Source organism: Brassica rapa, chromosome A01 (assembly GCF_000309985.2).
Source record: "Brassica rapa cultivar Chiifu-401-42 chromosome A01, CAAS_Brap_v3.01, whole genome shotgun sequence".
Taxonomy (NCBI): domain Eukaryota; kingdom Viridiplantae; phylum Streptophyta; class Magnoliopsida; order Brassicales; family Brassicaceae; genus Brassica; species Brassica rapa.
The window spans coordinates 6,083,380-6,097,726 of NC_024795.2; the positions used below are offsets into that span (position 1 = coordinate 6,083,380).

Genomic DNA, 14,347 nt, shown 5'->3' on the forward strand with positions numbered 1-14,347 from the left:
CCTAAAACTCGTGTTCCTCGGAGAAGCGAGCGAGGACAATGATAACAAGTCCGGGGACTTTTATATAAATAAACATACTTGCTGGGGCAAAAAGGTAATTCCCATCATTGTCAGTAGACTAGACTAGAGACAGTAAACAACATACCATGGGTTAATCTCCGAAAGCTAAGGCAAAAGAACTAAAACAAGCTTTGAGTTTTTATATATAGATGAACACATCATCACATCGCTTGCAAAATCTTCTACTAATCAAAAAGAACCCATCACTCTTTCTTTTCTTCATTGCCTTTCTTCCATTCCCATATGACTTTATAAGGCTGCATCGACCCTTCTGCAACTTTCTCAACAACCAAAGCTTCCCGTTTAAACACAGCTATCTGAGAAGCAAACCCTGGTTCTACTTCACCAGACCCACCAACACCGCTGAACTCGAGGCTGTAGTTATGACGTTCCGCGAGTTTAGTAGCCCAGTGGTTAAACTGTTCCCTTGTCCACTCGAATTTGTGGTCATGGTTCCTGAACTTTGGAAGCTGCGACTCAGATTTGTTTTCTTCCTGTGTTTCTGGTGTAGTAGTCCGCTGGAGAATTGTGTTGTACTCGAAGTTTGGTGTTGAGACAATCAGGAGCTTCGGGCGGAACAAGCTTAGAACTTTCTCTCCAAACTCACAGGCTTGATCTTCTTCCATGTGTTCAATGACCTACATGTTTGGAACAGATAATTTATAACGCAAAACCAGACAGGTTGCTTTTTGGTGAACATGCACAAAAAACATAATAGGAGAGGACCTCTAAGCAAGTGCCAATGTCAATGTCATACAGCCTGGAGTCGAACTCGAGGATGGAACCATCATAAAGCGTCGCAGTGTTGACGTTGCAAGCTTCCTTATTTAATTTTACATGTAGCATCTAAAATAGAAACATATAAACAGAAGTCAATAAACCATCTCTACTCTTTTTTTTTTTTGATCACAAACTACTTTCATTCATTAACTAATTTGGTGGGGGAATTAACTCATCCACAACCACAATTTGTTCCAACAAAAACAGAGTGTTCTTTGCTGCGGCATCAGCATTTATATTTCTCAACCGAGAAATCCAAGCAAAAGCAACATAATCAAAAGAGACCGACATAGCCAGAATGTCTTGCACAATCCCATAGAGCTCCAGTGGTGGTTCCTTCCTGTTAATGGCCTTGACGAGCTGAGCAGAGTCAGATTCAAATCGCACTTCCTTCACTTCCTGGCTATAACACCTAGCAACCGCATCTCGTAACGCAAGGCCCTCTGCAATTAGTGGTGAAGAGATGAACCTCACACCTCTGTTTCCCACGATGCACTGTTCCGATGTTGTTACTATCCAGCTCAGGCCTGCGTTGTTAGAAAGTTCTGACCAAGCAGCGTCCGATTGGGCCACTGTAGCCACTTCCTTGGTAGGCATCTGAGGTTTAAGTAGAGGGAGTTTCTTCTCCACCTTCTCTTGCGCCATCTCCCATTCTCTTGCTGCCACAATGGCCTGCGAAACTGTATCGGCCGGATTCCCAGCGAAGTTATCAAACACGTACTTGTTGCGCGCCTTCCACAGAAACCAAAGTAACCAAGGAACAAGCGGGGTAGAGATGATTGCTGTTGGAGGTAGGCACTTGACCGCGTGCCTTTCCGACCACTCGGCTCTCAAATCTGTCAATCCGCTAACATCAAAGCTCCCTACAAGTGGTGCACGAGACCATACCTCTCGAGCATAGGGGCAATGAAACAGAAGATGATTGATAGATTCCGAGGCTCCACACCGCTTACATCGCGGATCTACAATAATATGGCGTTCAAGCAGTCTTTCTCCCACCGGGAGGATCCCTTTCAGGCTCTTCCATGTAAACATCTTGACTTTTGGTGCCAGTTTCAGATTCCACACTGATTTTTTCCATTCAAATTCTACCGCCGCTTCATCCTCGAGTATTTCGTCCACAGCTTCCTCCATAGCCGCATGGTATCCTGATTTAACCGAATATCTGCCATCTGTTGTACCTAGCCATTTTAAGGCGTCCATAGCCCCTTTAAAACTTGGTTGCAACTTCATGATCCGCTCTTCTTCAAATGGCAGGATGGCCTGGATGACGTCTCTGTTCCACTCTCCCGAGTCTGGGTATCGAAGATCCTTTACTGCAAGGTGAGCAGTTTCTCTTGTAGCAGGACCCATAGGCCTAGATGGTTCCTCGAGGCTTAACCAAGGATCATCCCAAATCTCTACGCCAGCTCCATCCCCTAACACCCATCCGAGCTTTTTGATGAGGAGATCACGACCTGCCAGGATACTCTGCCACCCATGAGAAGCCCCATTCGGGGTGGTGCATTTCAACAGATTACCGTCTGGGCAGTATTTAGGGAGGAGAGTCCGACCGAGTAACCCATCAGGGTTATCCAGGAGGCGTACACTGATTTTTGCCAAGAACGCTTCATTGAAAGCCTGAATATCCCTCACTCCTAAACCCCCATACCCTTTTGGCAAAGTCATCTTCTCCCATGAAATCCATGCCATTTTCTTTTTACCATCTCCACCATCCCACCAGAAACGTGTCAAAGCAGATTGGATCCGCTTACAAAGGGATACCGGTAGCTTAAAACAAGACATAGCATGAGATGGGATAGGGGTGAGTACACTCTGTAGCATCACAAGCTTCCCAGCAGCGGAGAGGTGTCGATTTTTCCAGCCACTAGCTTTCTGTTTAATCCGGTCTACCATCGAAGAGAAAAGATCTCTCTTTCGTCTCCCAAAATGTTCCGGCAATCCTAAGTATTTACCAACTCCGCCCTCCTTGTGAATTTGTAGCTCGTTATGGACCCTTTTCTTCCGGTCTTGTGGCGCTTTCCGAGAAAAGGTAATGGAGGATTTGTCTCTGTTTATAACCTGCCCTGAAGCCTCCTGGTACTTAGACAGTATCGAGCTAAGAGCAGCCGTTGAGTCCTTGCTTGCGCTGAGGAAGAACATCGTATCATCCGCGAACAGAAGATGATTAAGCCGGGGACTCCCCCTGGAAACCTGGATTCCTTGGATGAGACCATTTTCTTGAGCTTTGTTACAAAGACCCGAGAGCACTTCACTACACAAAATAAATATGTAGGGTGAGAGGGGATCGCCTTGGCGAATCCCTCGGCTCGGTGTAACCTTGCCTCTAGGCGAACCGTTGATGAGGAAGGAGTATGTAACTGATGAGATACACTGCATGATCAAACCAATCCAGAGATGGTGAAATCCGAGCCTCTCAAGCACCGAAGAGATGAAGTTCCATTCAAGCCGGTCATAGGCCTTGCTCATGTCCGTCTTCACTGCCATTGCCACCCTTTTCTCCGCTTTTGACGTCTTTAGAGTATGCAAAACCTCATGAGTGATAAGCACATTATCCCCTATTGCCCTCCCGGGGACAAATGCCGATTGATTCTCCGAAATTAGTTTCTCCATTAATGGTTGCAGACGCCGCTGGAGGATCTTGGAGTAGACTTTATAATAGACATTGCACAAGGCAATTGGTCTGTAATCTGAGACACGCTGAGGGCTCTTGATCTTCGGAATCAGGCAGACGTGAGTGCTGTTGATGTCGCTTGGGAGGGTACCTGCTCTGAAAGCACATTGGATTTCCTCCACGAGATCCGGTCCTACTTCAGCCCAATGTGTATGGTAGAAGCTCGAAGAGAAACCGTCCGGGCCGGGTGCTTTTTCTCCATTGATCGCTAGCATTGCCTCCTTCACCTCTAATGCTGTTGGTATTGCTATCAGGGCTTCGTTATCCTCCTGTGTGATGATCGGTTTGATAGCTTCCCTAACGGTTTCTGAGCTGTCACTCGGGGTAGAGGTAAAGAGCTGATCAAAGTAAGACACAATCATCTTTGCTATATCAGCCTCCTTATAGACTATGTTTCCTTGACCATCCTCTAACACCGTGAAGGCGTTAGCACGCCGCCTGTTCTTTGTAGTTGCATGAAAAAACCCCGAGTTTCGGTCTCCCAGCTGTAGCCAGAGCAGGCGGCTTCGTTGCTTCCAGAAGGCTTCTTCAGCCAAGTATGCTTCATTTAGCTTGGCATTGATGTCATTGATTAGACTAGAATCATTCAGGGGGCTAGTCAAAGCGGCCTCCAGCTCCTGTTTTTTCTGCTCGATGAGGGTCTTGCTGTTGAGATGTTGGCGCCTATTCCACTCTGCAATTGCACGTCTTGTGGCCGTAAGTTTATTCATAATCCCATCTCCTGAGGCCTGTGCCCAAGATTCTTTGATGACTTGTCCAGCTTCTTCGTTCGTATTGAGACGCCTATCATACTTAAATAGCCTTCTTCTTTTCAGCGTGGAAGGGTCAAGGAACGTTAGTAGCGGCTTGTGATCCGACCCTTCATACTCAAGGTATTGACAACGCGCAGTTGGATAATTTTCTGCCCAGGCGCTATTTGCAGCAGCCCTATCTAGCCGACATCTCACTAGGTGTGTACCTCGCTTCCCTCTCCATGACAGAGGATCACCTGAGTGGTGTAAATCATATAGGTCTCCTTCTGAGAAGAAGGTTCTCAGGTCCGAGAATGATCCTTCTGGTCTGTCCGGTCCTCCAACTTTTTCATCGCTGTTGAGCAGATCATTAAGATCCCCTGTTAAGAACCAGGGAGCATCTCTTTCTTCCGCAGACATTAGGAGTTGGTTCCAAAGACCATTACGCTGTACCCTGTCTGTATTCCCGTACACGAAGCTTGCAAAGAAAATTTTTCCTTGAAATTCAATCTTTGTTTCCAGTACATTCGCATTAGAGTACAAAACAGAGAGGTTCACTTTTTGATTCCAAAAAAGGGCGAGACCGCCGGCTCCATGCCCTACCGGGGGAACAAGGTAATGTGATTCATATCCAAGATGGTCACACTTTTGGAGAACGAAATCGTTGGGATTTTTGGTCTCAATAAGAAAGAGGATATCTGGCCTAAATTTTCTTGATATCTCTTTGAGACGTCGAACTGTCCGGGGATTTCCCAAACCCTGACAGTTCCAACTCGCCATCGCTAAGGAGCTGGAGCAGACGGGATTCGAAAATCCGCCTTCCTCCTGGCCGTCTTCGGGATCAGATTGCTTAAGGGTATGTTATCAGACGAGTGGGAATTATTTCCAGAGCTCACAGGTCTTGAAGGGACACCCTTTCCTCTTCCTTTCTTATCCGTAATCCCACTTCGAGAATCCTCGGTGTTAAGCTTTCGACGGCAACCCAGTGGTTTGGATGACTGCACTCTTCTCTTCTTCACAGGTGTTCCTTTTCCGGTTCCTGGACTTGCAGGTATTCTTCTTCCAGGGGGTCTTCCCGGCTTCCTCTTTGCCGGGACCTTATCCTCATGGAGACTTGGGGTACTTCCTGTTGTGTCGTTGCCTAGTCTTAGCACTGCTGGGATCCTTGTATTGTTTCTTGGAGAGTGCGAAGTCTCACCAAGCCTCTGTGATATTGGGATCCTCTCCTTGGGTACATTAGATCCTTCTCCCATTTCCTTACCCTCCCTGCCAGACTTGTGGGGGTCACCTACTCCCAATCTTAGTGATGCAGGGAGCCGTTCTGAGGTAACACCGGGGCTCGGTCTCTTGTCCATACTAGTGGACAAGGAGGCACGCGCTACTTGCAGGACGGTTTCTTCAAACTGTCCTCTCACCTCTGCTTGTCTTACTCTTTCCTCCCTAGCTTCTCTTTCATTTGGGTCAGAGCATTTGGTGTATTGTAGCATGACGTCTCGCACTTCCCCACGTGCTTCTTGTAAAACATTTGGAGGTATTGATTCCAGCTCCACAGGTGGAGTAGTCCCTCTCCTTGCATTTTCATGAGTGCTCCTTGAGGCACTAGACCCTGTGTCCCGTGCTTCTACAGCAGGCTTTTGAATTTCTCGGTAGTAGCTCCTACCTGGGGGACCTGGGAGTGGCCTTTGTTGGTACTGATCTCTTGCATCGCGAGACCTTTCCCTCTCGACTCTCGTCCTCTCTCTCGTCTGCTGAGATCGGCGCTGCGAGCTTCTTTCGTGCCAGGAGAGGCTCTGAGATTTATATCCTCTGATTGGTAGTTGGTTTCTAGCAGCCACCTCCTGTCTCCGCTCATTTCCAGTACCTCTATAGGCTGCTGAGAATCTAAAAGTATCATTGTTTGTACAGTCCTTCTCGTTTTGAGTTCTGTTATCATGCACTGGAGCCGCAGAGATTCCTCTGATAGGGCCTGACCCTTGATTTGAGCGCAGATCAGTCCGCTCTCGAGCTTCCTCATGGACTGCCTTTAGGGCCTTTGCTTCTGCGCGAGCCACCAAGCATTCCTTGATATCATGGTCTAGCCGTAGGCATTTAGAACAATGCTTATCCAGTCTCTCGTAGACCAGGTTAGTGGGCACTTCATCCCCATTGGGAAATTCCACCACCGAGTGAGTAATTAAGGGGAGTAAACCATTAATATGTACTCTCATTCTTGCACTGAGTGCGGTGATCTCCGCTTTTTCATATAGGCCAATATCTTGCCCTATACACTTGATTGTTTCCTCTGTCCAAAGGTGCACCGGAAGGCCCTGGACTTTGATCCAAAAAGGAATCAAAGAGGGAAACGAGGGGGATACAGTTGGCTCCCATCGTTGCAAAATGATCATCCATCGTGCATAGTGATATGGGCGCTGTTCCAGTACCGACAGGAGATCCGATTCGAGTTCGAATTGAAACTGGAACATACCATTACCAAGATCTGACCCCACTGGTTTAAATTCAGTTTTCCAGTGTTTAGTGAAGAAGGGAATCAAAGACCAAACTTTTTGAGTTGATTTGTTTGTAACCCGCCCAATAAGGGTCAGTGAGTGCTTCCTGAGCAGTTCCGCGTTGTCAGGCAGTGGTGCCTTGACCCTCGCGGCGCGGGGAGGTTGTTGAGAGGCGAGTTCCAGCCCTTTCCCTTTCTCAGCTGAAGAGATTCTACGGTGGGCCATAACTGAGGATATTCCTAGACACCTCAGGTGCTGTGTCTTTGAAGTTGTTTTCTCTTAGAGTAATCTTTTCTACTGCTCTAGGGATCCCCCTGGAGTCAAATAGTCTTGAAATCACAGAAGTTACCAGGAAACCCCAGTAATCAACTGTCTCGGCTTGCACTTTCTGAAACACGTGAGATACCTTTCATGCTCAGATTTTGTTGAAGGAGAATCCAGGTTTGCCGTCGCCGGAAGAACCCTGTTCACCGGTGAAGAGCGCAGGCGGCGCTGATGGACCCTCCGACCAACGTCGGGGGTTGACCCCGGGAATTAGAAAAAGGTTCGACGAACGGACCGATGGATAATCTCAAAAGGGTAAGAATTTCAAAAAACAGACAGAAAGTTAATAGCCTTTTACCCCAAGAAAGGTAAAAGTCAGGATACAGGACATGAAAGCGCTCAAAAGGCCGGTGGGTAAAGATTGCACTCGGGTAGTGTGTCTGGGAGCATTTCTCTCTCACCTCTCTCTACCTTTTTTGTCATCATTTTTTATTAACCATCTCTACTCTATTACACACAATTCATGACTAAAGAGTGCAAACGCATTAGTCTCATCAAGTTTAGTCAAAGAGTGGAATAAAAACCGGTGGTGTATGATTTTGCATACCTTAGCAGCACGGGCAAGACCTTTCGGTGAGATGTCAACGCCGATAATGGTTTGAAGTGTTGTTGGATAGTCAAGTAAAGAGTCTAATAAACTACCGGAACCGCATCCAAAGTCAGCCTGCATCACAAGAATAGAGGTGTCACAGACTTTAACAAATAGAGACTTAAACTATCCTGAACAACCAAGAGAGCATACCAAAGTAGAAGCGGATGAATCTTTTATATGTTTCACTGCATATTCCACACGCTGTTTTGAAAGCGGCGGTTTGAAAAAAGCAGCCTCCATTCGCTCTTCACTAGGCCCCTTCACTCCCAACAGAATTATACTGTAAACCAGTTGTGGACGTTCTGCATAAAACACAAAGGAACGTTTCATCTCTATTTGTTTCAACTAGAAAAAACATTCTACATAATCTGATAACTGCAACAAAGGTAAGCATTAGAAGCATTACTTGATAGGAGGTCGCGGATTCTCGTAGTATCACTGGCAACAGCAAGAATCAAAGCTTCAGCAGCAGCAAAGAGTGTAGTATTGAAAGAAGCAAATTCACCAACAGTCATCTGAGTAACAGCTGTTTCAATAAGTGGGTTCATGGCTTTAGTCCCAATCTCAAACTCTATCTCTTCATGGCTTTCAATGAGATCTATTGATGGCTCATAATATTCATCCTCCTCCTCGGACTCCATATCTTCTTCGTTGCCTTCGCTGACTTCTCCATCAGTCGAAAACTCAGGATCCACTTCTAAAGACAAAGAATAGCAGATGCTAACCACAGAACCGTTTGTTATAGAGGGAACACGCTTCTCTTCTACCGATGGCACGTTCGTGGTCCCGGAGCAGTCTCTTCCAAGGTTTGGTGGGATTGTAAAAACATTAGTACTTGGAGATTTGATATCCTCTTCATCATCTGTATCTGATCCAACATCCATATCATCGAAAAACTTACTAAACCATAAGAGAGCTTTCAACGAAGCATTTTGAACGGCATCATTCTCCTTCTCATAGAATTTCCTCGGTGAACACTCCAAAACCAAATCCTGGGACTTTGTGAGAACTTTCACTTCACATCTGAAACCATTCCCTAATCCTGGTGCATCCTCTTTTTCCTTACTTAAATTCTCATCGTCTGCATCATCAGATCCTCCAGAGACCTTCAACTTCTTGTGAGATCTGTATACATCAGCCAACGATTTCACAGGAGCTGTAGATATAGCAAAGACGGGGTCTGCTAGCCTGTGCTGGTGGCAGAACATGGAGAGAATCTCCCTGGGGAACGGACCTCTCCAGTTGGACTTTGTAGTGAATGAAGCAGGCAACTGAGCAGCAAGTACTGCTTGTCTGGAGATTTTGTAGATGCCATTGGGTGACATACCGCAACATATCCTGCACAAGCCCCAAAAATGCATTACTTAAGAATCCTTATGTTAGAAGAAGATGTGAGCAAGAGTTGGCAAGGAGGAAAGAGACCTGTAAAATGACTTTACAGTTACATCATCATAGTCAAGATCTTCCGACTTCCATCGGTAACCAACAGATGCCAAGACTGCATCCCCGTGAACATCTTGACCACAAATGTAACTTGCTCTTGCATTACGACGAGATGATTCTTCACTTGAGCTTCCAGTGACTTCAGAGGACTTACATTTAGGAATAGGAGAGTACAATCTACACTCAGAGCCACATGAAGCTTTGCCAAGAGTCCTGTTAATAAAACCAAAGATTATTAACACCGAGAAAGCTTTAACTTATTAATAGAAAAACTAAATATAATCACCTGGATATCATCACTTGGTTGCCATTCTTCAAGCAGAGCCTTTCAGCAATACTATCCAAGTAATACCGGCCTGAGGAAACATCGACAGAATCCAACTCAACAATCTCCTCACCCTTACATGGTATATACGCAGCATTGACTTTTCTGCTATCTACGGAGACAGATACTTGAGTAGCTAATGCTTCTACAACTGCTGGAGGGTATGGATTTTTCCTTCGGAGTGAAGCTTCATTAGGAGACGCAACAATGAAATCCGGCAACTTTGCAGCAGCCTCCATGACAGAGGAAATGACCAACAAAGGATCTGATTCCACAGAAGGATTGATGATTTTACAACGGCTGTTGATCTTTGCATCAAACGTAGCAATTACAGAAACAGGAACCGAGCCGGAACAATCACCCTTCCTTCGCAATGCCGCTCTAAGGTGAGCTCCCAGAGGATGTTCAGCTGAAAGAAACTGCAACCCCAACACATTAATGGCACTAACACTTCATAAGTTTATAATTTCATATGATCTTTACTAACCTCATCAGAGAATATATACTTAATGCGTCCAACGAGGTCATCCCAAGCTTCATCAACAGTAAGATCATCATTCTGAGGACGAATCCCTAGCTGCAACATGAGTAGTACTATCTTCGTTAACATAAGAGTAAGGAAGATAATATATATAAGAAGATCAAACCATACCTTGTCGAGAGCTAGTTCAGCAGCAGACTGTTCTGAATCTTTCTTCTTCTTACATACATTTGATACAACAGAGAACTCTGGTAGCTGCAAGTGGCATCTAAAGAGAGATGGTCCTTTTTGAGGTATTGCTAAACCTGGACAAGCACTATGAGAAGAGTCATGAACTTCCTCAACTGTATAGATTGCATTAGCACCAAACTTCTGATGAATGATAGCTTTTGGAGTAAGTGTGTGTTTCCCTCCACCCGCCATCACAAAAAAACGCAAATGTAGCTTCTTTCAATACACTGAGACGAACAAAGGGTCAGTGCAAATAGTGTCAAAGATCAGGAAAGATTGTAACTTTTTGTGCAAAATCTGATTTTTAAGCTTGACAATTAGAATCAGAGCCACAGATAACATTAACAGAGAGACGAACACACAGGAACTGAGTAAAGCAACGATTTTTTTTTCGTTTCAGGGTTTTTTGAGTATCGTTTAAGACAAACGAATCGTAAACGATGAATCAATGAAAATGAATTTCAAGAAAAAGGCCAGAACTTTAACAACAAACACACACATAATGAACCTAGAAACCAACTACATACCTTTTAAGAGTTTAGCGGAATGGCATGTAGAGAGAGAATTACGCTGAGGAGAGGACACAACAGCGAGAGAGAGAGGAAGAGTGTGGGGTTTTTTAGAGGGAGGAAAGAGGGTGTTTTGGTCATTTACATGTTGTGGAATCGTGTAAAAAGTCTTCTCTTTTTCTTTTGTTCCTTTATTCTTTTCTTGTATTAATTTTTCCAAAATTTTAATATTATTCCCAATCCACCACTATCTTCATTGTTCATGTTGAACAAAATTCATAAACTATTGAAGTCTATGGTCACTCCATCTCTAAACATAAACAATATACATTTAGGTAGTTCAATGGTTTTAGTTTGATTTTTTAATAACTTAAAAAAATTCCACTGGCTACTAAACCTTTAAATATCGAAAGAGAATTTGGACATAAGTTTGCAGGTCATGTTCATATGCTTAGAGACCTCATCTTTTTGTAAGAGAAAACTTCTAGGAGAAAAAACCAATCCGAACTTCATAAGTTAAAGTACTTCACATCTCTTGTGCTTTGGAAATCAATGGGACTCGAAAGACAAAGGGCAAGACTTGGGGACCTTTTAGAAGATCAAAGACCAGGGAGAGTTTATTGATGAACTCAAAAGCCCACTCTGGTTGATACTCTTTTAAAGCCTACTCTGGTTGATACTCTTTCTATCAAAGACTAGTCTTTAAGAGACTGCAAGAAGAAGCCTTCTGCAACCTTTTCAACAATGTTAGCCTTCTCCATTTGTTCTTCTGTTGGACCCTTCACTCCCAACAAAATTACACTGTACTCCAAACCTGGATAATCAAAGCAATTACACAGTCACATATATATGTATTAATTTATAGTTCATGCACTGTTTACAGTAGCGAGACTTTGGAAAAGCACATAACCTTTTGAGAAAAACCAAAACAAAAGATTTTTATTTTTTTAAAGATTGATGCAATAGAGTTAGTTAACAGAAGACTTAAAGGTAAGATTCTTACATAACTTAAAGGTGAGATTCTTAAACTAAAAGCGAGGACTTATACTAGAACATGAATTTTCTAGTCCTAAGTTCACTAATGAAGGCACAAATGTCAACGTTCGATAAAGTTTTTCTTTTCCTACAAGACAATGTTGAAGCATTACCTGACAAGAGTGAGACAGCTTTCGCAGTATCATTGCCAGCGGCCAAAACCAAGGCTTCAGCAGGCAATCCAGTAGAGAAACGAACATGCTGACCCACAGACATCTGAGTAACAACTGATTCAAGATGTGGATTCATAGACCCATGCCCTACCTCAAACTCTATCTCTTCATTGCTTTCAATGAGTTCTTTCAAAGATTTACCTTTCTTTGAATACTCAGCATCCTTTTTCAAGTACACAGAATAGCATATGCTGACCAAGGAACCGTTTGCTATATTTTGAACACGCTTCTTTTCCCATGGCATCATACCCATGTACCACCTTGATTCTCCGTTTCTGATAATCTCGGGGAGTTGATACACTCTACTGCTTGGTAAGGTCTCTTTAAAACGATTCCTCTGATTAAACTGAATATTCAGGTCGTCATCTGTATAGCATGGTTCCAGGGATTCTACATCCATGTCGCCGAAAAACATACTAAACCATGAGAGGGCTTTCAATGCAGCATTTTGAACAGCATCATTTTCCTCCTCATATAACTTCTTCAACGAACAATCTAAAACCAAACCCTGTGACTTTGAGAAAATCTTCACTTCACATCTATACCCCTTCCCTGATCCTGGCATCCCCCAATTACCTCTACTCGAATACTGATTGTCAGAATCATCTTTTATCTTGTTGAAGGAACTTAACAAGTCAGACATCGACTTAGCAGGAGCTGTAGATGTAGTAAACACCGGTTCTGCTAGTTGTTGTTGGTTACAGAACATGCAGAGAATCTCCCTGGGGAATGGACCTCGCCAATTAGACTCTCTGGTGAATAATAAAGGCAGCTGTGCAGCAATCAACGCTTTTCTGGAGATTTTGTAGATTCCATTGGGTGACATACCGCAACATATCCTGCACAAGCGAAAAACATGATAAGATACACGAACTAAAAAAAAACAAACATGTTGAAAAGAAAAAAGTTGGTAAAGGGACCTGTAAAATGACTTTAAGGTTACATCCTCATGTTCAAGATCATGGGACCTCCCTGTGTAACCAACAGATGCCAAGATTGCATCACCATGAATATCTTGACCACAACAAACAAAACTTGCTTTTGCATTCCGAGACTTTTTTAAATCATTGGAAGACGTCAGCTTAGGAATGGCAGAGTATACTCTACACTCATAGCCAGAGAAAGTTTTGCTAATCGCCCTGGATATCATCACTTGGCTGGCATCCTTCAAACCAAGCTTTTCAGCAATAGTATCCAAGTAATACCGATCTGATGAGATATCAAGAACGACTGGCGCAACAACCTCTTCATCGCATTTGGTACATTTTATATGTACAGCCTCAACTTTTATGCTTTCTACATGAGTAGCAAGTCCTTCTATGATTGCTGGAGGGTATGGACTCTTCCTTCTGAGTGAAGCCGCGTGTGGAGATACCACAATGTAATCTGATAACTTTAGAGCAGCCTTCATGATATAGGACATGGCCACAGTAGGATCAGAGTCCATGGAAGGATTGATCACTTTACAAAGGCTGTTGATCTTTGAGTCAAACGTAGTAATGACAGAAACAGGAACTGATCCACGATGTTCACCTGTCCTTTGTAATGTTGCTCTAAGGTGACTTCCAAGAGGGTGATCAGATGAAAGAAACTGCAATGGCAAACAACTTAAGACATTAATAGTGCCAATAGCCTTATAGGTTAACCTTAAGTTAGTTAATCATACTAAGATAATGTATTTCAAAATTGCTGTTGAAACTTAGTATATAAAAAGTATATGGAAACCTTGAAACTACTTTTGAGCTACTAACCTCGTCAGAAAATATATACTTGATGCGTTCAACAATATCCTCCCAACCTTCCTCCACAGTAATATGATGATCATCCTGAGGGTGAATGCCTAGCTGCAACATTAACAGTATTGTCTTCTTTAACACAAATGAGTTTTTAGAAAACAAAGATACAAATACAGATGAGAGATGAAACCAAAGGCATACCTTCTCCAGAGCCAATTCAGCAGCGGATTGTTCAGAATCCTGCTTGCTCTTAAAGACATTTGATACAACAGAAAAGTCTGGTAGCTGCAAGTGGCATCGATAGAGACAAGTACTCTGAGAAGAAACACGAACTTCCTCAATCATGTAACTTGCTTTAACACCAAACTTGTGATGTATAATCTCCTTTGGAGTAAGAGTCTTCTCCTCCCCACCCGCCATTACAAACTCACTGTAGATTCTTTACAAACTGAGACAAACAAAGAACCTATTAGAAAGATGGTAACTTTTGTGATTGCCACGAATAAGAGGTTTTCTTAGAGATATACAGTAAGAAAAAAGATGGCTTATTTTCTGAGTCTCGTTGAGTCTTCGTTCCACAACAACAAAAGGGAGATGAAACAGAAGAAAATGAGATAAAGCAACGATTTTTATTTCAGTAGAGTCCAAAATAAATTGAAGAAACGTTACGAGAAACGAAGTGTTATGAACAGCAACGAATCTAATGGTTTAATTGAATGGGATTTCATATATGTGAAAACTTAAGTAGAAACGAATCTAATGTTATG

The 14,347-nt window shown here is 43.4% G+C and overlaps 2 protein-coding genes across 5 annotated transcripts; both read right to left on the reverse strand.

The window, feature by feature from the left end:
* Positions 1-34: 34 nt before the first annotated feature.
* Positions 35-10,769, reverse strand: LOC103858478 (small RNA 2'-O-methyltransferase). The gene is made up of 10 exons (XM_009135847.3): positions 10,655-10,769; positions 10,068-10,354; positions 9,903-9,992; positions 9,377-9,834; positions 9,070-9,303; positions 8,054-8,985; positions 7,798-7,949; positions 7,603-7,719; positions 787-906; positions 35-698 (listed from the first exon to the last, which is right to left on the reverse strand). The coding sequence occupies exons 2-10, from the start codon at positions 10,317-10,319 to the stop codon at positions 264-266; spliced, it is 2,790 nt and encodes a 929-aa protein (XP_009134095.1). The 5' UTR covers positions 10,320-10,354; positions 10,655-10,769; the 3' UTR covers positions 35-263.
* A 256-nt stretch (positions 10,770-11,025) lies between these two features.
* Positions 11,026-14,187, reverse strand: LOC103858486 (small RNA 2'-O-methyltransferase). Of its 4 annotated transcripts, XM_033274301.1 has the most exons (5): positions 13,782-14,187; positions 13,596-13,688; positions 12,765-13,435; positions 11,785-12,683; positions 11,026-11,450 (listed from the first exon to the last, which is right to left on the reverse strand). In XM_033274301.1, the coding sequence occupies exons 1-5, from the start codon at positions 13,998-14,000 to the stop codon at positions 11,332-11,334; spliced, it is 2,001 nt and encodes a 666-aa protein (XP_033130192.1). In that variant the 5' UTR covers positions 14,001-14,187; the 3' UTR covers positions 11,026-11,331. The 4 variants fall into 4 exon arrangements, with proteins under 4 accessions (XP_033130192.1, XP_033130190.1, XP_033130188.1 ...); XM_033274299.1 differs by having other exon boundaries at positions 11,785-13,435; XM_033274297.1 differs by having other exon boundaries at positions 13,596-14,187.
* Between the last annotated feature and the right edge of the window lie 160 nt (positions 14,188-14,347).

Coding starts and splice junctions, on each gene's coding strand:
- LOC103858478 (XM_009135847.3), bottom strand. CDS start 10,319: ATGGCGGGTGGAGGGAAACACACACTTACTCCAAAAGCTATCATTCAT. Junction 9,993..10,067: donor CTGAACTAGCTCTCGACAAG/GTATGGTTTGAT, acceptor CTCATGTTGCAG/CTAGGGATTCGTCCTCAGAA. Junction 8,986..9,069: donor ACTGTAAAGTCATTTTACAG/GTCTCTTTCCTC, acceptor GGGCTTGTGCAG/GATATGTTGCGGTATGTCAC.
- LOC103858486 (XM_033274294.1), bottom strand. CDS start 14,000: ATGGCGGGTGGGGAGGAGAAGACTCTTACTCCAAAGGAGATTATACAT. Junction 13,436..13,595: donor AGTATATATTTTCTGACGAG/GTTAGTAGCTCA, acceptor TTGCCATTGCAG/TTTCTTTCATCTGATCACCC. Junction 11,451..11,784: donor AGCTGTCTCACTCTTGTCAG/GTAATGCTTCAA, acceptor TTGATTATCCAG/GTTTGGAGTACAGTGTAATT.